The sequence below is a fragment of the Scyliorhinus torazame genome, chromosome 2, assembly GCF_047496885.1.
Source record: "Scyliorhinus torazame isolate Kashiwa2021f chromosome 2, sScyTor2.1, whole genome shotgun sequence".
Classification (NCBI taxonomy): domain Eukaryota; kingdom Metazoa; phylum Chordata; class Chondrichthyes; order Carcharhiniformes; family Scyliorhinidae; genus Scyliorhinus; species Scyliorhinus torazame.
Genome location: NC_092708.1, coordinates 262,478,044 through 262,502,287, shown reverse-complemented (window position 1 = coordinate 262,502,287; position 24,244 = coordinate 262,478,044). Strand labels below are relative to the sequence as shown.

At 49.1% G+C, this 24,244-nt stretch overlaps 1 protein-coding gene across 2 annotated transcripts in view; it reads left to right on the top strand.

Annotated features, from left to right (window-relative positions):
• Positions 1-24,244, top strand: part of LOC140398093 (regulator of microtubule dynamics protein 3-like) — a 583,369-nt gene that overhangs the window by 16,437 nt on the left and 542,688 nt on the right. For both annotated transcript variants that reach the window (XM_072486340.1, XM_072486332.1), the window contains exon 2: positions 2,966-3,152. In XM_072486340.1, coding sequence (XP_072342441.1) covers positions 2,966-3,152 — 187 coding nt within the window. The remainder of the gene's footprint in view (positions 1-2,965; positions 3,153-24,244) is intronic.

The following is a 24,244-nucleotide window of genomic DNA, read 5'->3' as shown; positions in this document are numbered from 1 at the left end:
GAAGGGTAGTGTGCAGAGGGGAGACAGGGGGCACTTGCCTTGGCTGATCGGAGTAGGTCATTCATCTTTTCACTGCATTGCACACCTGTCTCTTGGTCAGGGGGGATTCGTCACCTTACTGGAGGGCCTCCTGCCAGCCCGAGGGTATATTGTAACCCGCCTCTCCTCCACGTCACCCAGCAGTTGGCTGAGGACCCCCTCCGTAAATCTAGGAATTGGTTTCCTCGCTGCCATTCTCCTGTATTGAATAAGAGCAAGTGCTATGAAGCTGTTTAAATGCAGTGCCCCCTTCATTGAAGAGCTCCGATGACCCCCCCCCCCCCCCCCGGGTGAGTAAGTCAGATGCTTAGCACCTCTGGCGTGGCATTTTTTACATGGGGTAAAGAAAATTCTTCTAAGTGCCTGAAATTTGCAGTCTGGATTGCGCCGTCGAGGACGGTGGGAATCGCATCAATTTTCTTGCCAAAATTACACTTTGTCATTTTGTCGAAAAATGTTGCCCATAATGTATTTAACAACTTCAGCTGTGAGCAATAAGTCGACAATCAAACAAGGTTTCCTTGAGTAAAAGAAAGAGCAATAGTGGTTAGCATTGCTGCCTCACAATGCCAGGGAATCGGGTTCAATTCCAGCCTTCAGTGACAATCTGTACGGAGGTTTCACGGTCTCCCCGTGTCTGTGTGGGTTTGCTCCGACAGTTCAAAGAAGTGCAGGTAAAGTGGATTGGCCATTCTAAATTGTCCCTTAGTGTCCAAAGGTTAGGTGGGGTTACAGGGATAGGGCCTCAGTAGGATGCTCTTTCAGAGGGTTGGTGTATACTCAATGGGCTGTATAGCCACCTTCTATGCTGTAGGGATTCTATGTTTCAAATTTATTAACCACTAAACCCAAGGGGATAGAAATTGTGATTTCACACCTACACGTATCAGAAATAAGGCAATTTAGAGTCCAAAAAAAACTTAAAAGAATATACATTTAAGTATCTTTTGATTGTTCTTGGTCTAGATTTTTAAATGTTGCACTCCATTTAGATTAGCTGGTTTCTTGGATGAGGTCAGATGTAGAAGATGTTCCAATTATTACGAGATCTCAGTTTGTTGGTAGGTTTCTAGTAATGCTGGCTTCTGAACTGGTTACTACACCAGTTTCAAAGAGAAAGAGAGGGAAAAAACTTTCAGCCTGTCTCTTCTGCTGAAGTCTTTCTTGCAATCCCTCTGCAGTGGCTGCAACCTGACCTATTATACTTATTTTGAAGTGGCGTTTGTCTGTGGCAGCCACTGTTTCAATATCCAACACATTGCATTTTAATATCTCTTCCATCATGATGAGTTTCAATGGGTCTCTGAATGATAGGAAATGTTTCTCTCTTCACAGTCCCCTTAGCCTGAGTTGTTTGCTTTTTAACATCACCCTGGAAGGTAACCCTGCATTTTGTTCCATTTCATTTCAAATGCAAAATTTCCAGTCAGTTAAAAGTATAAATCATATTTTCAAAGTAAACGGGCATAGCCTAGTGACAGTAGAACTGTTTCCTGACTACTCAACAGTGTCCAGAGCGACCCACAACTAGTAAAGTCGCCATAGTCCCAGATGACTATATCTATAATCTAATTTTTCCTTTTGAGGGGTGGCATGGTGGCACAGTGACCCGGGTTCAATTTCAGCCTCAGGTGACTGTCTGTGTAGAGTTTGCACTTGCTCCCTGTGTCTTCGTGGGTTTCCTCCGGGTGCTCCGGTTTCATCCCACAGATCTACAGGTTAGGTGGGTTGGCTATGCTAAATTGCCCCTTCGTGTCCAAAAGGCTAGGTGAGGTTACTGTAAATTCTATGATGTGGAGAGCTGACTGATTTGATTTAACCTGAGGATCACTATATCTCAGGCAAGGGGCTAGATTGAGAAGGCGGGGCCTTCATGAATAAACTCAGCTGGTCTGGGAATTGAATCCATGCTGTTAACCTCACTCTGCATCACGAACCAGCTGTCCAGTCAGCTGAGCTATTGTGTGTATGTATGAAGTTGCGACCATTCCCAAGGTTTGAATGTGTGAACAAACTATACTTCTCATTAACCCTAAAGACAGTTTGAGTCACTTGCTCACAAACAGAGGATTTATGGAAACATGCCACAGCCTATTTCAAAAATTAAACCAGCTCTGAATGAAATGAAAATCGCTTATTATCACAGGCAGGCTTCAAATGAAGTTACTGTGAAAAGCCCCTAGTCGCCACAATCCGGCGCCTGTTTGGGGAGGCTGGTACGGGAATTGAACCGTGCTGTTGGCCTGCCTTGGTCTGCTTTAAACGTCAGCTATTTAGCCCAGTGTGCTAAATCAGCCCCATTGTGCTAAACCAGCTTAAGGACAGGCAGTGAGTAAATAAAGGAGTTCAGTTTTGCATCTCTCCCTGTCTGTATCTATAAAAAAAAGCTGAAATCAAAGAGTCCATGATCGTCTTGAACTCTCAAATCCTATTACTGCAACTGTGCAAACTCAATACATAAAATAAAAGCAACCAAAAGTATTTTTAAAAAAAATAGAAATGATTACTTTTATTTTACTAGGCTACACATACGATACTGTAAAATTTACATTACTATTTATTTCATTGTATGTACTTTTTAAATTAATGTCTACATTTCCTTGTTTGCTTACATTAAGGGATAATTACAAACTCATAGCAATTAAAAGTTTTTGAAAGAATAAAATGCTTAACCTTAAAAGCATTCACCACAATCTTGCAAGACTATCTTCCATCAGTAATCTCAAACAGGCACTTCACCTTGCCTCTGCTCATTTGTGGCTCTCTTTGTGGATGGCTGCATGCTGCAGCTAGGACATATTTTAAAAATGTAAGATCACAGTTTGAATCACGGTCAGCAACATACACCCCGGCCTCACCACTGACTGGAAATTCTGGACCATTACATTTAACCAGATATTCAAACATTTACTTTTCTTTTATTTAGCACCAAAGGAAAATACAACACAGGTGTCACATGATTGTAGCAGCTTGGCAGAATTGAAGAAACAGCAGCTTGAGATATGGGAACAGTTAGACGTTATACTTCAATGTGTGAGAGAGCTGAAAGGGGAAGTGATCGAACTTCGGGAATGTCTAAATGGAATGACAGATCAGATTGTTGGAGATGTCAGGTAATCATTTTCCTATTGCATTTGGCCCTTCGTTATATATTATACATTAATTATCTTTAAAAAAATGTTTTTATTAAGGCATTTATATTCATACATCAAACACAACTAAATTCAAAAAGAGAACAAACAGGAAATCGCTTAACAAATAAATAACTAACACCCGACCCATCCACCCACCCTGGCTGCCGTTCCCCTCCACCCACCATGCCTCCATTTTTTTTAAGCCAGAGTCCCCACTCACCCCACTGACATCTTGACTCTCCTTGAAGAAGTCGATAAACGGTTTCCATCTCTGGGCAAACCCCTCCACAGACCCTCTCAAGGCAAACTTAAGTTTTTCCAATCTAAGGAATTCCGCGAGGTCATTCACCCACACCTCCGGCTTCAGCGACCCCGAGTCCCTCCATTCCAACAAGATCCGTCTCCAGGCTACCAAGGAGGTAAATGCCAAAACATTGGCCTCTCTCACCCCATGGGCTCCCAGGTCTCCGACACTCCAAAAATCAGCACTTCTGTACTCTAGACAACCTTCACCCTCAGCACCTCAGACATAACGTCCACGAACCCCCGCCAGAATCCCTCCAGTTGCAGACATGCCCAAAACATGTGGACGTGGTTCCCGGGTCTCCCCCCCCCCCCCCCCCCCCCCCCAAGCACTGCCCACACGTATCTACCACCCCCTCAAAAAACCTGCTCATTTTGTCCATCGTCATATGCGCCCTATGGACTACTTTAAATTGATGTGGAGATGCCGGAGTTGGACTTTGGTGGGCACAGTGAGAAATCTTACGACATCAGGTTAAAAGTCCAACAGGTTTGTTTGGAGTCACTAGCTTTCGGAGCGCAGCTCCTTCATCCAAACCACTCGATCTCCGCTCACCGCCACCACCGGAACCCCGCATCCAGCACCCCCGGAGCAAACCTGTGGTTCCTGCAAATTGGTGCCCAAATCGAGATACCCTCCAGCCTCCGGTGCTGCCGCCACTGGCCCCACACCTTCAGGGCCATCACCACCAACTGGCTTGAGGAGTACCTGACCAGCGAGAACAGCAGAGGCTCTGTCAACAGTGCCCCTAAGCTAGTGCCCTTAAACAAGACTGCCTCCATCCGCCCCCACACTGACCCCTCCCCCACTACCCACTTCCTGACCATGGCTATATTCGCTGCTCAGTAGTAGTTCATCAAATTTAGCAAGGCCAGCGACCCCCGTCCCCGTCCAACAACACCTTCTTCATCCGAGGAACCTTCCCCACCCACAAAAATCCGTAGATCAAAGCATTAATCTTCCTCAAGAAGGCCTTTGGAATATACATCGGAAGGTTCTCAAACACGAATAAAAACCTCGTGACTACCGTCATCTTCACGGACTGCACCCGTCCCGCCATCGACAACAGGAGCACATCCCACCTAGAATCATAGTCATAGAGGTTTAGAGCATGAAAATAGGCTCTTCGGCCCAACTTGTCCATGCCGCCCAGTTTTTACCACTAAGCTAGTCCCAATTGCCAGCATTTGGCCCATAACCCTCGACATCCAGCTTTCCCATATAACTGTCTAAATGCTTTTTTTTTAAAAAAAAATGTTTTATTCAAATTTTCACAAAATATCAACAACAAAATACAGAAAGAAAAGAACAACCCCCCCCCCCACATCTAAATGCTTTTTAAAAGACAAAATTGTACCAGCTCATTCCAGACACTCACCACCCTCAGTGTGAGAAAAACTACCCTTCTGACCCTTGTATTTCTCCCCTCTTACCTTAAACTATGCCCTCGGGTTTTAGACTTCCCTACCCTTGGGAAAGACTCCCCTACCTTTGGGAAAAAAAACTCTTAAAATTCCCCTTCATCTGCTCCACCAACCAGACCAAATTCAATTTACGTGTTTGTTTCTATCCCTGCGCCACCTGGAGACCCAGATACCTGAAACTCGCCCTTACCACCTCAATCGAAAGGTGGTTTAGCTCAGTGGGCGAGACAGCTGGTTAGTGATGCAGAGCAAGGCCAGCAGCACGGGTTCAATTCCCGTACCAGCTGAGAATTCTGAATTCTCCCTCTGTGTACCCGAACAGGCGCCGGAATGTGGTGACTTGGGGCTTTTCACAGTAACTTCAGTGCAGTATTAATGTAAGCCGACTTGTGACAATAAAAGATTATTATTATTAAATCGGCAGATCCCCCAACATCCGCTCCTGCTTCCCTGCCTGGATCGGAAATACCTCATTCCCCATGTTTAGCTTATACCCAGAGAACGGGCTGAATTCCACCAAAATGTCCATGATCCCGCCAATACCTTCCAGATCGCCCGCATATCGCGATCCCCCCCCCCCCCCCCCCCCCCCCCCCCCGCTGCACTATCCCCTGCCAACTCCTTGACACTCTAAGCGCCATTGCCAGTGGCTCAATTGCCAAGGTAAAAAGCAACGGGGAGAGTGGGCAACCCTGCCTTGTCCCATGATGCAGCTCAAAATACCCCAAACTCACTCGATTCGTCCTTGCACTTGCTACCAGCCCCGATACAGCAACAGGACCCAAATCACGAACCCTTGCCCAAACCCGAACTGCCCCAGTACCTCCCACAGATATTCCCATTCTACCTGATCAAAGGCCTTCTCCACGTCCATAGCGACCACCACCTCCAAATTCTGTCCCTTTGAGGGCATCATTATAACATTTAGCAAGCGCCTAACGTTAGTCGACAGATGCCTCCCCATCTGGTCTTCCCCTATCACCCCCTGCACACAGTCCTCAAACTACAAGGTCAAGATCTTTGCCAACAATTTGGCGTCCACATTCAGCAGTGATATTGGCCGTTAGGACCCACACTTCTCTGGGACCTTATTCTTCTTCAAAATCAAGAATATCGAGGCCTGCGATAACATGGGGGGGAGCTCCTCCTTCTCCCTTGCCTCATTTAATGCCCTTACCAGCAGGGGGTCCAAAGCTTTTTCTAAAATTCTACCGGGAAGCCATGAGGGCCCGGATCCTTCCCTGCCTGCATCGCCCTCATACCCTCCATCATCACCTCCACCAGCCCGATCGGTGCTCCAGCCCCTCTACCAGGTCATCCTCCAACTTAAAGAACACCAACCCGTCCAAAACACACTTCAATCCCTACCCTGCAGCCGGGGCTCCGATTCATATAACCTCTGGTAAAAGTCTTTGAAAACCCCATTCACTCCCATCGGGTCTAAGACCACTCTTCCCCTCCCATCTTTCACCTTTCCGATCTCCCTCTCCGCCTCCTCAGTTGATGAGCCAGCATCCTGCTCACCTTCTCCCCATACTCATAGACTGCCCTGCTGTAACTGCCCACTGCCTGACTCGAAGACACCAGCCCGAACTCCATCTGGAGTTTCTGCCGCTCCTTCAACAACCCAGTCTCCGAATATCTCCTATCCACCTGCAGGATCTCATCCACCAGCCTAGCCATCCCTGCCCGCACTGTCTTGTCCCTATTTGCCTGTATCGATATAAACTCCCCCCTGACCACTGCCTTAAGCGCCTCCCATAGCGTGGCGGCCGAAAGCTCACCCGTATCATTCAGCTCCACATACCCCCGAATGCCGGCCATCACCCACTCACACACCTCATCTGCTAGCCCTCCCACATTGCATGTGATCACCCCGCTATGCCAATCAGCCATTGCCCCTCTTGGGCCAGCCCCCGGCCTGCATCACGCAACCTTCCAGGCCCGCCCTCTGATGTCCACCGTCACCAACCCCCTACTTATCGCACTTCAATAGCCCTGCCCCCGTCAGCAGTCCCCCCCACCCTGATCACAATCCCAACCCCCCAGCACTCCAACTACCAGCTTACCCCCCACTGCACTTCTGTGAACTAAGTCACCCAGCTAGCCTGGCAGCCCCCGCCCATGGCATACTCCCCTCCCCAAAGAACAATAACAATAAGAAAAAAAAAGGTGCACTTACCCAACACGATTCTCCAGCCTCCCACCAGAGACTCCCACAAGAAAGAGAAATGATCCCTGAGTGAAACTGACCATCACCCCAAATGAAACAATGCAATAAAAAACAAGAAACCAAAAAGGGACAGAGAGAACCACCATCCCCTCACACCTCCAAAGTTCAATGTCCTCCCTCTCATGCCAGTCCATTGTCTCTCACGAACTCCATCGCCTCCTCCGATGCTCCAAAATAATACTCACGACCATTGTGGGTCACCCAGAGGCACGCCGGTTACATCATCCCGAACTTCACCCCCTTATAGAGGACAGCCTTGACTTTATTGAATTCCGTCTCTTGGCCAGTTCCGCACCCAGGTCCTGGTATACCTGGAGCTCATTACCCTCTCAGGTACATCTCTTCATCTGCCTGGCCCACCTCAAGATCTTCTCCTTATCCAGGAATCTATGTAACCTCACCACCATTGCACTCGGTGGCTCGTTCTCCTGCGGCTTCCTCATCAGTGCCCTGTGTGCCCGATCAACCTCAAAGGCAGGTCAAAGGATCCCTCCCTCATCAACGTCTCCAACATTTTGGCTACAGAAGAGCCTACATCCGTTCCTTCAATGCCCTCTGGTATCCCCACAATTCTCAAATTTTGCCTTCGGGATCGGTTCTCCAAATCCTCCACCTTCTCCTTAAGCTGCTTCTGAGTCTCTCGCATCATCCCGATCTCAGCCAACAGTGAGGTAAGCTGCTCCTCGTTCTCCCCCACCGCCTCCTCCACCTTTTAGATGTGCCTGACTCAGGGTCTCCAGCCTCAGCTCCACATAGTTGATCCCCGCTCTCAGCAGGTCTACCACCTTCGTCAGGTCCTTCAGAGCCTCCCTCCTCTGCTGACTGAACTTTTCGTTCAGAAAGTCAACCAGCTACTCCATCGACCATAAGGCTGGTAAGGCCGACCCCTTGCTCTCCACCATCTTTCCCTGTGTTGCACAAAGATTTTCTGGCTCTTGCAATTCCTTTCTTCTAAACCCACTTTTGGTCCACGACTCCATTCACTGGTAGAATAAAGTCTTCCTCCGCCTCCCCAGCACCCTTTTCCTTCAAGACATCTGTCCGGCAACAGGGAAAAAGGACCGAAAAACCCGCCTTGAGCGGGAACTGCCAAAATGTGCGACCACTCACTCGATGGCCGCCACCGGAAGTCCATACATTAACTTTTGTATAGTTTACGTGATACATTTTGATGATGGGTATGTTTTACTGAGTGACTGGTTAGCATTAGAACGGATACATTCTTATGTTTCTTTCCAGGCACTTCAGTTATAATACATGCCCATTGAAATTTGTAGCATTGCTCTATCAGTGTTCCTATGACATTTGCCGAGATTTTCCTGCTGTTCCCGCAGGTGGGATATTTTGGTCCTGCTGATGGTAAACCCCTGACATATGTTTCCCAGTGGCATGGGTTGCATGCAACCGAGAACCCCGCCTACAATGGTGGGACCAGAAGATCCCGCTGCCGGCCAATGGTGGGCTGCCTCCACCACTGGGAAACATGCTGTGCATTGCGTGGTAAATCCCACCCATACGGTTCCACTTTGCTGTGTGACTTCCATTTTCCTTTTGTGTCAATTGATGTCTTTTCTGGGCAATTGGTTCTGAATTTTATAGCTTTCAAAAAAGGGCTTTATTTCTGGAAGTGTTGCAGCTTCAATGTAATTCGAAACTGAGTTAGCTGTCTCTTAACACCAACAAAAAAAAAAAACTTTTGTTTATATAGTGCCTTTAACATAATGAAACATCTCAAGATGCTTCACAGGAGCATTATAGAACAAAGTATAACACCAAGCTGCATAATGAGATACGAGGACATATGACCAAGAGCTTCGAAAAGAGATAGGAATGTTTTAAGAATGTCTTAAAGCAAGAAAGTGAGGCAGAGGGGCAGAGAAGTGTAAGGAGAGAATTCTTAGGTTGCCTTAAGTTGCCTAAGGTCCAAGCTCTAGAATTCTCTACTTACACTGAAATTCTCTAGTTACACTGAAAGTCCCTGACCTGATCCATTCACAATGTTGGAACAATTATACAGGTCGCGTATCCTTTATCGGAAAATCCGAAAACAAAAATTGTACTTTTTAAAAAACCCGATTGACCTTTAACATGGGAAGCTCCTGACCCAAACCGACACAACCCAAGGCAACACGAACCTTGCTGACCAGACCTGACCTTTAGCACAGGAAGTTCCTGATCCAATCCAACACTAACCTTGCCAACTGCACCCTACCTTTAGCACAGGAAGTCATGTTGTTTGCCTTCACATTGACAATCTGAACCCTCTCCTACAAGCAAAATCACAGATAGTGCCTGGAGTAGTAACTTATTCTGTCTATTATTCAGTGATACATCTTGCTTTCATAGCCATTTTATTTACTTTTGAGTATAGTTAGCCTAGGCTATTGTATTGTAAGTAGGCCTAGTCCTATATATAGTATCCAAAACCAAAATGATCTGAAATCCGATCACAATCGTCCCATGGATTTCGGACAACTGATACTCCACCAGTAACCGGGAATGCACAAGGGGGCCAAAAGGAAATGCGAAGGTCTTCCATCGGCATGTTAACAGTGAAGGGGAGCGGTGGACCCCATTCAGAACAAAATTGATGTATTGATAGAAGCAGAAAGCATAGAAGAGGTAATAAATGAGTATTTTGCATCTGTGTTTACCAAGGAAGAGCACTTTGCAAAAGCTATGGTTAAAAAAGGAGGTTGTCAGATACTGGCTGAGATTTTAAAAAAGATAAAGAGAAGGTCCTAGAAAGTCTGGCAGTACTAGAAAGTTTGTGTCAGAGAACTGGAGGATTAAAAATGTTACACCCTTGTTCTGAAATGTGGTGAAAGATTAACCTGGTATTCCATTTAACATTGTGGATGGGAAGTTTTTAGAAATAATTATCTATGAGAAAATTAACAGCTATTTGCAGATGCATGAAATGAGATAGGAGAGCCAAAATGAATGTATTAAGGGCACGCTTGACAAATTTATTTTTTATTTCTTAAAAATGTTTTTATTGACGTTTTTCAATTTTACAGAATGATACTTTTAACGAATGGTGTACCTGGTATATTTCTTATTCACATACATACTTCTGTCCCCTCGTTGGTAGCCCCCTCTTCCACCCTGGGTATCCTACTGCTGTGCTCCGCTCCTCTTTTCTGTGGGCTTTTGTTTTTGACGCCCCTCCCCCTTCCCCCCCATGGTTCTCGCTATGGCTCCCTTGGGTTCCCACCTCATCTCCTCCTCCCTTCCCCCTTTGTACCTCCTCATTGTAGGCGTTCTTGTCTGCTCTCCCCGTCTTTCCCTAGTCATTATTGGCCTCGAACAGGGTTCTAACACCCCACACAAATGCCATGATCATTTTGTCTATGTTATGGAGAAGGCCTTGGGGACGAAGATCGGTATGGATCTGAACAGGGAGGAACCTCGGCAGTGCATTCATTTTGATCGTCTGCACTCTCCCCGCCATGGAGAGCGGGAGTGTATAGGAATCTTTAATTTATGGGGATCTTAACCTGTCGAACTACACCAAGTTTGGGGGAAGCTTAGTTGATGAATCAAGTCCTGGCGCAATACGACAAGTTGTAAGATTTGTAATATTTCTAGACTATGTCAAGTTGTTCGATTCCTTGTATTATTCGACTGTGTATAGTTGAAGGAATTTATATAATCTCTGCTATTCGGTTATCAGTAGCACTTTGCGAATACTGGAACTCAGCAGAAATTTGCAGTATAAACTTCTCGGGTGCCAAAAAGAATTGTTTTATTTGTAGTCGCTTGATTACAATTTGAAAGTCATTTAAAAGGCAATTCGTAGACAATTCGAAGCTTTCAGAGAATTACAGACATTATCTTTCTTTGCTTAGGCAGACAGCTCGAAAGTAACTTTTAAAAGGTCAAAGTCTGGCAATGAAACATGAAGAGAGAGAGAAAGCTAATCTTCAGCTAAACTCAAACTCAAAGTCAAAAGTGGACTAACATCACTGACACAGACTGGTAGACTGACAGGCTGACAGAACCCCCAAAAGACATCTCTAAAATGGAGACTATAAAGGACAAAACTGACTAAACTAACAGAAAGACAACACAAAGACATCTTCGCACAACACACCCCCAAAGACAATACACTGTAATGGCGGGGAGAAACTTTTCAGTTATACACTTTCATATCTGTCTTAAGTCGTCTAATTACACCCCAATATAATCCTAATTGGTTTGGGTTAGACTCAAAAACATTTGATTTGATGGCAAGCCGTCCATCTTCAATGTGCAACATCAGCTTTTTAATTGTTTCATGTCTACATGTTATGGAATGTGATATTTTGCTAATCTTTTAGCTGGCTTGGCTAATGTAACAATTGAGACTTCATATCGAGAATATATATATGATTCAATGCTCTTACAAACTGCATTGGATTCTTACCACCTAGTTGCCATGGAACTCGGTCCTTGGCCTTGACAATTAGCACAAGCAGTGTCAAATTGTCTTGCAACTGTGCTGCTATAATCTTATCATGGAATTTTATGCTGTTTCATGTATCATATTGAAGTCCTGAATTTATGTGTGCTGAAATTCTCATTTTTTAAAAATGAGTACTAAAACAGCTATCTTTTACCTATACTAGTTGTATTTGAAATACCTGGCTTCTACAGAGTGCATCCCATCTCTATAGGTCCTTTTTAATTTCCTCCAGCAGACTGGTCAGGTTCCACTTGACTAATTTGATTGAGTTTTTCAATGGGGTAATAGACAGTTGATGTTGTCAAGAAATAGGAACTTGCCTGATTTCTGAGTGGAGGTCAAGCGCTACAAGTCCCAACATGCCCTGGGAGTTTCTTCACATGCAAATTGGGGAGTGGGCTACGCACATGCAATTCATCGTTGTGAAATCTTTGCTCAGTAACAAGTGCCCAGTGTGCCTATGTGTGGAAAAAACATCATAAAAACCCCCATCACTGGACCCAGGAGTGGAATGCCATTTCTAACCATCAGTAGAAACCATCAGGGGGAGAAATCACTGGTGAGAGGAACAAAGAAAGAGGCTCTGAGTAGCAAAAGTGTTACAGTTGACAGGCTTCAAGTAGTGAGGGCTGGGGAGAAGCTCTGGAGAGCTCGAAGGTTGGTGATTCCATCCTGAGGAAGTGTAACCCTTTGGAGTAGTGGTGTTCTGCTCGGTGTGGTTGAAGAACTGAAGTTGTGTCTGCGAATTGATGCTGTAGTGAAGACTTGGGAATGCAGAGATATACATATGTAGTCTCAGGAGATGGAATTAATATCCTGTGAGGTGAGTAGCCCATGAGGCAATCCAAGAGATAGTGGGCGCAATTCTCCAGAACAATTTTGATGTTCATTTGTGGTGGGTTTTTCAGGGAGTTTCCCGCCAGCTCTGTCAGCGAGTTCCCCACCGTTATTCAATGACACTTAGTAATTTTTTCGGGCCCTGGGGAGTTTCTCACCGGTTTAGCCCACACTCAGAATTTCTTTTAGCACTGGGGAGCTAAACTCGGAGATCGGGCTGTCATTTTGAACGGGTGTCCCGATCTCTAAGTTAACATGTGGATCCCCCACATCCCCCACCCATGGGAAATGTCTCCCTCCACACAGATGGGGACTACCCCACACCCCCATGTGAGGATATCCCACTATGGGGTCCCTGGGGGTCCCCCTCTTTGAGCCTGCCCACGCCCACTTACAGCACCCCCTCCCTTCCAGGACCCCCAACCATCACCCCCCCCCCCCTCCCCCTACCTTCCAGAGGCCCCTACTTGCCTTCCTGCACTCCCCTGGCCCTTGGCAGTACCACCCTGGCACCTGGGCACTCTTGCACTGGCACCCAAGCAGTGCACCTTCTGGCTTTGCAGTGCCACCCATGCACCTTGGCAGTGCCAGGGTGATAGTGCCAAGGTGCCAGCATTTCAGGGTGAGGGTCAGGGAGCCACCCTGACCAACCAGGAGTCTCCGATGGCCCAGGAGACCCCCCTGGGTGCCGTTCCACCCATTCCACGTTTGTGTGCACCAGCACGGATTGGCGCTTGGCTGCAGCCTCCCTGGGAAGGCCAGAGAATCAACAGAGCTCACAGGCAGGTAGGTCGTAAGTAGGTTACAACCTACTTCCGCGAGCGCTGTTTAGTCCCGTCCTTTTTGGGTGGAGTTCTGACTCCGATGTCTCGCAGGACTTTGGTGAATCCCACGAGGCACAGAGGATGGAGGGTGGTCCACTGGAGGCCTCTCCCAAGATTCTCTGGCCGCATTGTGCTCTCGCTTGAGTGCAATGCGGCAAGAGAATCGCGCCCATAGTGACTTCAGGAGGGAATTCAGAGGCTAGATCTTTGAAGGCGAAGACTGAAAATCTCTCATAAGGGAGACAGTGTTTTGGTGAGATTGTGATGCTCACAATGAACACTGATGTCTGGTGGGTTGCTGAGAAATGTGTAGCATTCACCTTCATCGCACCTGCTATTTATCGTGTATTGTGTTCGACCACAGTTTGCCCGTTAATTCACATGTACCTCAAATTAATTATGAATGTTAGTGTATAAGATAGATAATTTAAATTGTTTCACTTTTCTGACTTTGTAAAGTTTATTTTGGTTTGTTTAAAACTGGAATCCTGTGGCTTTATCCTCTTAGTAATCAAAAGTTACTAGTTCCTAACCAGATCGTCCCAGCATTTTGGGGAATCTGGTCCAGGATCATATCAATGTGTTTCTGGACTTTCAAAATATGTTTGATGGAGTTCCACAGATGAGGCTTGTTAGCAAAATTGAAGCACATGGGATTAAAGGGGCAGTAGCAGCGTGAATACAAAATTGGCTCCGGGACAGAAAGCAAAGCTGTGGTGAATGGCTGCTTTTCAGACAAGAAAGAGGTGACGGCGGATTAGCCCAAAATTCAGAACTAGATCCAGTGCTGTTTTGATATACATTAATGACTTGGTCTCAGAGGATACAAGGCACAACTTTGCAGATGACACAAAACTTTTCAGCGTAGTAAACATGAAGGAGATGTAATAGATTTCATGAAGTGATGTGCCATCAATGAACACAAGGCGAGTAGTGAATGTAACTGAGGCTTTAATAAACTAAACGGAAAGCCTCCTGGCCTCTGATCCTGAACTGGGTCAGAGGCGGAGACAAGCTACCTTTATACCGAGCCCGAGGGGAGGCGGAGCCATCGGGCAGTGGTTTACCACATTACATGTAATACAGTAGCCGTTTACCACAACACACATATTATATACTAAAGTGGTTCACCACATTCACCCCCCTGTTTAAAAAAAAGAGTCCAGCGGGGGTGAAGTGGACTTAAAGATCAAATCTGTCGGGGGCCTTGACCTTCCGCGGTGATCGTCTCAGTCCCGGCTGTGGTGTGAGCACCAGTGTCGATACCTGCGCCTCCGGGAGCATGTTGTCCTCTTCTTTACCCAATAGTTGAGTCAGTGGAGGGGGGGTGGGGGGGGGGGTATATGGGCGGGAGTGGTGGTGATGGTCGCCGGTGGGCCTGCGGGTGCCAGGTCTTGAAGTAGCTGGGTAGAGGTGGAGGGAGACGGTGTAGGGTCGGGGGTGGTGGTGATGGTCGCTGGGGAACCTGCAGGTGCCAAATCCCGGAGGGAGACTGTGTCCTGTCGCCCGCCATGATGTGCCACGTAGGCAAATTGTGGATTGGCATGGAGGAGCAGGACCTTCTCAACGAGGGGATCTGATTTATGGCTCCTCGCATGCTTCCGGATAAGGACGGGCCCTGGGACTGTCAGCCAGGATGGGAGCGAGACCCCGGAGGTGGACTTCCTGGTGAAGGCAAACATATGTTCGTGAGGGGTCTCGTTGGTGGCAGTGCACAGGAGCGACCGGATGGAGTGGAGCACATCGGGGAGGACCTCCTGCCAGCGGGAGACTGGGAGACGTCTAGACCATAGGACCAGGAAGACTGCCTTCCAGACCGACGCATTCTCCTTCTCCACCTTCCGTTGCCCCGGGGGTTGTAGCTGGTCATCCTGCTGGAGGCGATGCACTAGCTAAGCAGGAACTAACGCAACTCGTCGCTCATGAAGGAGGAACCCCGATCGCTATGGATGTAGGTGGGGAACCCGAACAAGGTGAAAAGACTGTGTAGGGCCTTGATGATGGTGGCAGAGGTCATGTCAGGGCATGGGATGGCAAAGGGGATTCTTGAGTATTCGTCAACAATGTTGAGGAAATACACGTTATGGCCAGTGGAGGGGAGGGGCCTTTTGAAGTCGATGCTGAGGCGCTCAAAGGGGCGAGAGGCCTTTACCAGGTGCGCCCTGTCTGGCCGATAGAAGTGCGGTTTGCACTCCGCGCAGACCTGGCAGTCCCTGGTCACGGTCCTGACCTCCTGGATGGAGTAAGGCAGGTTGCGAGCCTTGATAAAGTGAAAAAAACAGGTGACCCCCTGGTGACAGAGGTCATTGTGGAGGGCCCGGAGTCGGTCTACCTGTGCGCTGGCACATCTACCGCGAGATAGGGCATCTGGGGGATCATTGAGCTTCCCAGGTCGATACAAGATACCGTATTTGTAGGTGGAGAGCTCGATCCTCCACCTCAGAATCTTGTCGTTCTCGATTTTGCCCCGCTGTGTATTGTTAAACATGAAGGCAACCGACCGTTGGTCAGTGAGGAGAGTGAATTGCCGGCCGGCCAGATGATGCCTCCAATGTTGCACAGCTTCTACAATGGCTTGGGCTTCCTTTTCAACGGAGGAGTGTCGAATTTCGGAGGCATGGAGGGTACGGGAGAAGAAAGCCACGGGCCTTCCCACCTGGTTGAGGGTAGCGGCCCGAGCAAATCCGACGCATCGCTCTCCACCTGGAACGGAATGGACTCGTCCACAGTGTGCATCATGGCTTTGGCAATATCTGCCTTGATGCAGTTAAAGGCCAGACGGGCCTCAGCCTTCAGGGGAAAAATGGTGGATTTAATAAGTGGACGGGCCTTGTCCGCATAATTGGGGACTCACTGGTCATAGTAAGAGAAGAACCCCAGGCATCTCTTCAGGGCCTTGCGGCAGTGGGGGAGGCGGAGTTCCAGGAGGGGGCACATGTGGTCGGGGTCGGGCCCGAGGACTCCGTTAGCCAAGGATGGCTAGGCGGGTTGTGCGGAAAACGCATTCTTCCTTATTGTAGGTGAGGTTCAGGAGTTTAGCGGTGTGGAGGAAGTGCCGGAGGTTTTCGTCATGGCCCTGCTGGTCATGGCCGCAGATGGTGACATTATCTAAGTACGGGAACGTGGCATGCAGCCCGTACTGGTCAACCATTCGGTCCATTTCTCGTTGGAAGACCGAGACCCCATTGGTGACGCCGAAGGGAACCCCGAGGAAGTGGTAGAGGCGGCCATCTGCCTCGAAGGCAGTGTATTGGCAGTCCTCCGGGCGGATAGGGAGCTAGTGGTACGCAGACTTCAAGTCAGCTCTGGAGAAGACTCAATACTGCGCAATCTGGTTGACCATGTCAGATATGCGGGGGAGGGGGTACGCATCGGTTGATGGTCTGACTGTAGTCGATGACCATCCGGTGCTTCTCCCCAGTCTTGACGACCACCACTTGGGCTCCCAAGGGGCTGGTACTAGCCTCAATGATCCCCTCTCGTAGGAGTCGCTGGACCTCCGACCTGATAAAGGCCCTGTCCCGGGCACTGTATCGTCTGCTCCTAGTAGCGACAGGCTTACAGTCCGGGGTGAGGTTAGCGAAGAGCGAGGGTGGGGCGACCTTAAGGGTCGCGAGGCTAAAGACGGTGAGGGGGAGCAGGGGTCCACCGAACTTTAAAGTAAGGCTTTGGAGGTGGCACTGGAAGTCGAGCCCCAGCAATAGGGCAGCGCAGAGATGGCGAAGGACGTAGAGTTTAAAGTTTGGTGTACTCTACGACTTGTACAGTAAGGGTCACGTTCTACTGAATGTGATCCGGAAGCCAGGGAGATTTTCTGGGTCACGGGTAAAATTGGGAGGGAGCAGCGCCTTACCGTATCTGGGTGTATGACGCTGTCTGTGCTCCCGGAGTCGAAAAGACAGGCCGTCTTGTGCCCGTTGATCCGGAAGGTCATCGTAGATTTTGTGAGGTGATGAGGCCGGGACTGGTCGAGCGTGATGGAGGCGAGCTTCGGAAGGTGATGGGTAGGCCGGTCGAAGGTAGTGGCGGCCAGTGTACGACCGGGTGAGTAGAGCTCCCGGGAGGCTGCGGAATGGTCCCAAGATGGCAGCCCCCATGGGTCGTGCCTGGCGGGTGGCATCGGAGATGGCGGCCCCCATGGGTCGCGAGTGGAGTACAAGATGACGGCCGCCATGGGTTGCGCGTGGCGGGCGGGCGGATGGAATCGAAGATGGCGGTGCCCACGGGTCGCACATGGCGGGTGGCGGGGCAGCTGGGGGCAGCCCCGACAGGCAGCCGGCTGCGCTGCTGGGCCGAGGAGATTTAGGGAGAAATCGGACCTGGCAGGCTTTCGCAAAGTGTCCCTTCCTCCCACTGCAAGTCGCGTTCCGTGCAGGGCAGTGTTGTCTGGGGTGCTTACCCTGGCCGCAAAAGTAGCACTTCAGGCTTCCGGCGTTGGCAGGCTGCTGCGCAGCACAGGCTTGCACCGCACTCGAGTTGGATGATGGCGGCGCCCACGAGGTCCACGAGGGTGCCGCGCGCGGTCGGAGGTGTAGGCCTCCATGTTCTGGAAGGCCACCTCCAGCGGGTTTGAGAGCTGCACTGTCTCTGGGAGGCCTAGTGTACCCCCTTCTAGCAATCGCTGGCGGATGTAGTTCGATTTCATGCCTGCGACATAGGCGGCCCTGATCAACAGCTCTGCGTGTTGGATAGCCGATACCACCTGGCAAGCACAGTTCCGGCCGAGTACCCGCAAGGCACACAGGAATTCGGCTAGTGATTCCCCAGAGCTTTGTTGCCACGTGGCAAGAAGGTGCCGAGCATACACCTCGTTTACAAACTTTACATATTGTCCCTTCAGTAACATTATCGCCTCCGTATACAAGGGGGCGTCCCTGATGAGAAGGAAAACTTGCGGGCTCAACCGTGCGTTGAGGATCTGCTGCTTTTGGAGGTCGGTGAAGTCTTCGGGGGAAGATCCGAGGTACGCCTCGAAGCAGCTTAGCCAGTGCTCGAATGTTGCAGCTGCCTGTGGGTCCAGCTCCAGGCGATCAGGCTTGAGCTATGAATTCATCTTAGAAGTTTAGTTTCTTAAATTGATGTGCCACAAGACGAGTAGTGAACGTAACTGAGGCTTTAATAAACTAAACGGAAAGCCTCCTGGCCTCTGATCCTGAACTGGGTCAGAGGCGGAGACAAGCTAGCTACCTTTATACCGAGCCCGAGGGGAGGCGGAGCCATCGGGCAGTGGTTTACCACATTACATGTAATACAGTAGCCGTTTACCACAATACACATATATACTACAGTGGTTTACCACATGAAGGTATAAACAGGCAGATGAAATAGCTATAGACATGGCGGGTGAATTTCAACATTGAAAAGTATGAGGTGATCCACTTTCTTAGAAGGGGAGAGCCAACACATACTAACAGGTGTAATTTTAAATGAGGCATTTGTGTACAAATATTTGAAGGTGGGAAGACTCGTCACCAAAGCAGTTAATAAACATATGGGATCCTGGGCGCATGTCCCTTTAACATAGAATAAAGTTGCACTGTAGCTTCCAGGTTGAAATGAAATGAAATGAAATGAAAATCGCTTATTGTCACAAATAGGCTTCAAATGAAGTTACTGTGAAAAGCCCCTAGTCGCCATATTCCAGCGCCTGTTCGGGAAGGCTGTTACGGGAAGCATTCTTTCTGATTGTATCACAGCTTGGTATGGTTCCTGCTCTGCCCAAGGCCACAGGAAACTACAAAAGGTCGTGAATGTAGCCCAGTCCATCACGCAAACCAGCCTCCCATCTATTGACTCAGTCTATAATTCCCGCTGCCTCGGAAAGGCAACCAACATAATTTTTTAAAAAATATACTTTTATTAAAGTGTTTCCAAATTTTTAGAACAATAACAGAAACAATAACAATGATATTGACATGGTAAAATAAAAATTTCCCTACCCGACCCAATCTTTACACACCACAACCATCTAACACCTATCCACGCCCCCCCCCCCCCCCCCAACCCTTTGGAATACTGCTTCTGACATTTTAATTTTCCCCGAGAAAATCGACGAATGGCTGCCACCTCCGAGAGAACCCCAACATTGACCCTCTTAAGGCAAACTTTATTTTCTCAAGACTGAGAAACCCAGCCATGTCACTAACCCAGGTCTCGACACTCGGGGGGGCTTCGTGTCCCTCCACATTAATAAGATCCGTCTCCGGGCTACCAGGGAGGCAAAGGCCAGGACATCGGCCTCTTTCACTCCCTGAACTTCCGGATCTTCTGACACTCCAAAGATCGCTACCTCTGGACTTGGCACCACCCGAGTTCCTAGCACCGTGGACATTACCTTCGCAAACCCCTGCCAAAACCCTCTGAGCTTCGGCCAAGCCCAGAACATGTGGACATAATTTGCTGGGGTTCCCCCTGTCTTCTACCCCGAAAAACTTGGTCAACCTCGCCGCCATCATATGTGCCCGGTGGACCACTTAAATTGTATTAGGCTAAGCCTGGCACATGAAGAGGAGGAATTGACCCTGCTTAGGGTGTCCGCCCATAGACCTGCTTCTAACTCCCCACCTAGCTCGTCCTCCCACTTGCCCATAAGCTCCTCCACCGGGATTTCCTCCGTCTCCAACAGCTCCTGGTAGATATCCGACACTTTCCCCTCCCCCACCCAGGTACCGGACTACTCTATCCTGTATCCCCCGTGGCGGCAGCAGCGGAAAGGCCGGCGCCTGTTTTCTCAGGAAATCTCGCACTTGCAAAAGATTCCCTGGCGGCAGTTTAAATTTATCCTCCAGCGCCTTCAAGCTGGGAAAGCTCCCGTCTATAAATAGATCCCCCATCTTTCTAATTCCTGCCCTCTACCAGCTCTGGAACCCGCCGTCCAGCCTGCCCGGTGCAAACCTGTGGTTGTTGCAAATCGGGTCCAGACCGACCTTCCACCTTCTTATGCCTCCTCCATTGCCCCCAGATCCTCAGAGCCGCCAGTACCACTACCCATGCCACCAGACTGGTGCCTTTACAAGACGCCGCCTCCAACCGCTCCCATGCCGACCCCTCCCCCATTACCCACTGCCGAATCATGGCAATGTTAGCCGGCCAGTAGTAGTTCCAGAAGTTCGGCAGCGCCAACCCACCCTCCCCCCGACTACGCTCCAGCCACATTCTCTTCATCCGCGTGGTTTTATTCGCCCATACAAAGCCTGAGATGATCTTGTTCACCCGCTTGAAAAAGGCCTTGGGGATGAAGATGGGGAGGCACTGAAAGACAAACAGAAATCTGGGGAGGACCGTCATTTTCATGGTCTGAACCATCCCTGCCAGTGACAACGGGGGAGCATGTCTCATCTCTTAAAGTCCCCTTCCATTTGCTCTACCAACCGGGATAGATTAAGCTTATGCAGTACCTCCCATTTCCGAGCCACCTGGATTCCCAGATAGCGAAACTTCTTCCCTACCATTCTAAGCAGCAGCTTTCCCAGTCTTTCCTCCTGTTCTCCAGCCTGAATCACAAACATTTCGCTCTTCACCGTGTTCAATTTATACCTCGAAAAACTGCCAAATTCCCCCAAGATCCGCATGACCTCTCCCATCCCCTCCAGTGGGTTCGAAATGTACAAAAGCAAATCGTCCACAAAGAGCGAGACCTGATGCTCCCCCCCCCCCCCCCCCCAACCCCGGACCAGCCCCTGCCAGGTCCTCGAATCTCTTAGCGCCAGGGCCAGTGGCTCTATAGCTAGAACAAACAATAACCGGGAGAGGCGGTACCCTTACCTTGTCCCTCAATGTATTTGAAATACCCCGACCCCAGCCGGTTCATACGTACGCTCGATACAGGCGCCTGGTAGAGCAACCGCACCCTGCCAATAAAGCCCTCACCAAACCCAAATCTTCCCAGCGCCTCCCACAGGTACTCGCACTCCACCCGATCAAAGGCCTTCTCCGCGTCCATCGCTACCACCACCTCCGCCTCTCCTCTCTCTGAGGGCATCATAATAACATTTAGAAGCCTCCGCATGTTGGCCTTGAGCTGCCTGCCCTTAACAAATCCCTATCACCCCCGGAACACAGTCTTCTATCCTTGTGGCCAATATCTTAGCCAACAACTTGGCATCTACATTCAAAAGCGAGATAGGCCTATATGACCCACACTGCTCAGGGTCCTTCTCCCGTTTAAGAATAAGTGAAATCGAGGCCTGCAACATTGTCGGGGGGTGGATTCCCTTCTCTCTAGCCTCGTTAAATGTCCTCACCAGCAGTGGGCTCCATATCCCTGAGAACTTCTTATAAAATTCCACCGGGTAGCCGTCCAGCCCCGGAGCTTTGCCCGACTGCATGCGCTCCAGCCCCTTGATAACTTCCATCTCAATTGGGGCTCTGAATGGACATATTCACCCGCCCACAGACCGTTCATCTGCTAGCAACCCCAGATCCAATCTCCATAACAGACGTTGCCCTCTCTCCTCGCCAACCCGCAAATCCACCCAATGCGGGGCATGATCTGAGACTACAATTGCCGAGTATTCCATCCCCAACACCCTCGGTATTAGCGCCCTGCTCCGAACAAAAAAGTCAATACGAGAGTAAACCTTATGGACATGAGAAAAAAAGAAAACTCCTTCGCCCTCGGCCGTATAAACTTCCATGGGTCTGTATCCCCCACCTGTGCCATAAAGCCCTTCAATTCCTTTGCCACAGCCGGCCCCTACCAGCATAATTAAGGACGCCACGCACCCAGACATACTTTCTTCTACCTACTTTCTTCCACCTTCTCCCGTCAGGAAAAAGATACAAATGTTTGAGGTCACATATCAACCGACTCAAGAACAGCTTCCCAGCTGCTATCAGACTTTTGAATGGACCTACCTTGTATTAAGTTGATCTTTTCTCTACATCCTAGTTATGACTGTAACATTACATTCTGTAGTCACTCCTTCCTTCCCTATGTACGGTATGCATTGAACAAAGAAAAGTACAGTAAGAAGTCTTACAACACCAGGTTAAAGTCCAACAGGTTTGTTTCGATGTCACTAGCTTTCGGAGCGCTGCTCCTTCCTCAGGTGAATGAAGAGTTATGTTCCAGAAACATATATATTGACAGATTCAATGATGCCAGACAATGCTTGGAATACGAGCATTAGCAGGTGATTAAATCTTTACAGATCCAGAGATGAGGGTAACCCCAGGTTAAAGAGGTGTGAATTGTGTCAAGCCAGGACAGTTGGTAGGATTTCGCAGGCCAGATGGTGGGGGAGGAATGTAATGCGACATGAATCCCAGCTGCGGAACACCGCCAAACAGATGAGACAACAATACTATGCCACCTATATGCACACCAAGAACAGGAAGCTTGAGAAACTCGGTATCACCACCAGCAGCAACCAAGCCACCCCCAGTACCACAGTAGAAAACAATACAGGGAAATCTATTGTCAGCTTGTCAGACTACACCCTTCAACCAGATGAAATCGAAGTCCTCAGCAGAGGGCTCAATTTCTGCACCACCACCAAAATGGACCACATCAGTCTCGCGGCAGAAACGGAGGAAATCATCAGGCGATGAGGCTCCGGGAATTCTTCCACAGACCCAAGAGGCCAACAGCGAACCCAAGCAGACTACCAATGAACCGGAACAGCAGACCGAGAGATCTGCGGTGCGGCAACCGAAGAGGAGAGAGTCGAATTGGACCCCTCCGGAAGGCCGCTGCCCTAGACTCGACATGTATGCTCAAGCCGTCAGGAGTCGCGTCAATGCCAGATTCATCAGTCGCATTCACAAGACAGCCCCGAACGTCACCCAAGCACAACGCAATGCCATCCGCGCTCTCAAGACCAACCGCAGCATCGTCATCAAACCAGTAGTCAAAGGAGGGGCCACTGTCATACTGAACAGAATGGACTACTGCAAAGAAGTATACCGACAACTGAACAACCAAGAACACTACAGACAGTTACCCGCAGATCCGACCAAGGAACACATCCGCCAACTTAACAGACTGATCAAGCCCTTGGATCCGGATCTTCAGAGCACCCTATGTGCTCTCATCCCACGTACTCCCCGCATTGGAGATCTCTACTGCCTCCCGAAAATACACAAGGCCAACACACCAGGCCGTCCTATCGTTTCAGGCAATGGGACCCTGTGTGAGAACCTCTCTGGCTACATCGAGGGCATCTTGAAACCCATCGTACAAGGTACGCCCAGCTTCTGTCGCGACACGACGGACTTCCTACAGAAACTCAGCACCCATGGACCAGTTGAACCAGGAACATTCCTCGTCACAATGGACGTCTCGGCACTCTATACCAGCATCCCCCATGATGACGGCGTTGCTGCAACAGCCTCAGTACTCAACACCGACAACTGCCAATCTCCAGACGCAATTCTGCAACTCATTCGCTTCATTCTGGATCACAACGTCTTCACCTTCGACAGCAAGTTCTTCATCCAGACACACGGAACAGCCATGGGGACCAAATTCGCACCCCAATAAGCCAACATCTTCATGCACAAGTTTGAACAAGACCAACTCACCGCATAGGACAGCACCTTCAACCGACGTTATATACCAGATACATCAATGACATTTTTTTCCTTTGGACCCACGGCGAAGAATCACTGAAACGACTACACGATGACATCAATAAGTTCCATCCAACCATCAGACTCACCATGGACTACTCTCCAAAATCAAAGAACAAAGGAACAAAGAAATGTACAGCACAGGAACAGGCCCTTCGGCCCTCCAAGCCCGTGCCGACCATGCTGCCCGACTAAACTACAATCTTCTACAATTCCTGGGTCCATATCCCTCTATTCCCATCCTATTCATGTATTTGTCAAGATGCCCCTTAAATGTCACTATCGTCCCTGCTTCCACCACCTCCTCCGGTAGCGAGTTCCAGGCACCCACTACCCTCTGCGTAAAAAACTTGCCTCGTACATCTACTCTAAACCTTGCCCCTCTCACCTTAAACCTATGACCCCTAGTAATTGACCCCTCTACCCCGGG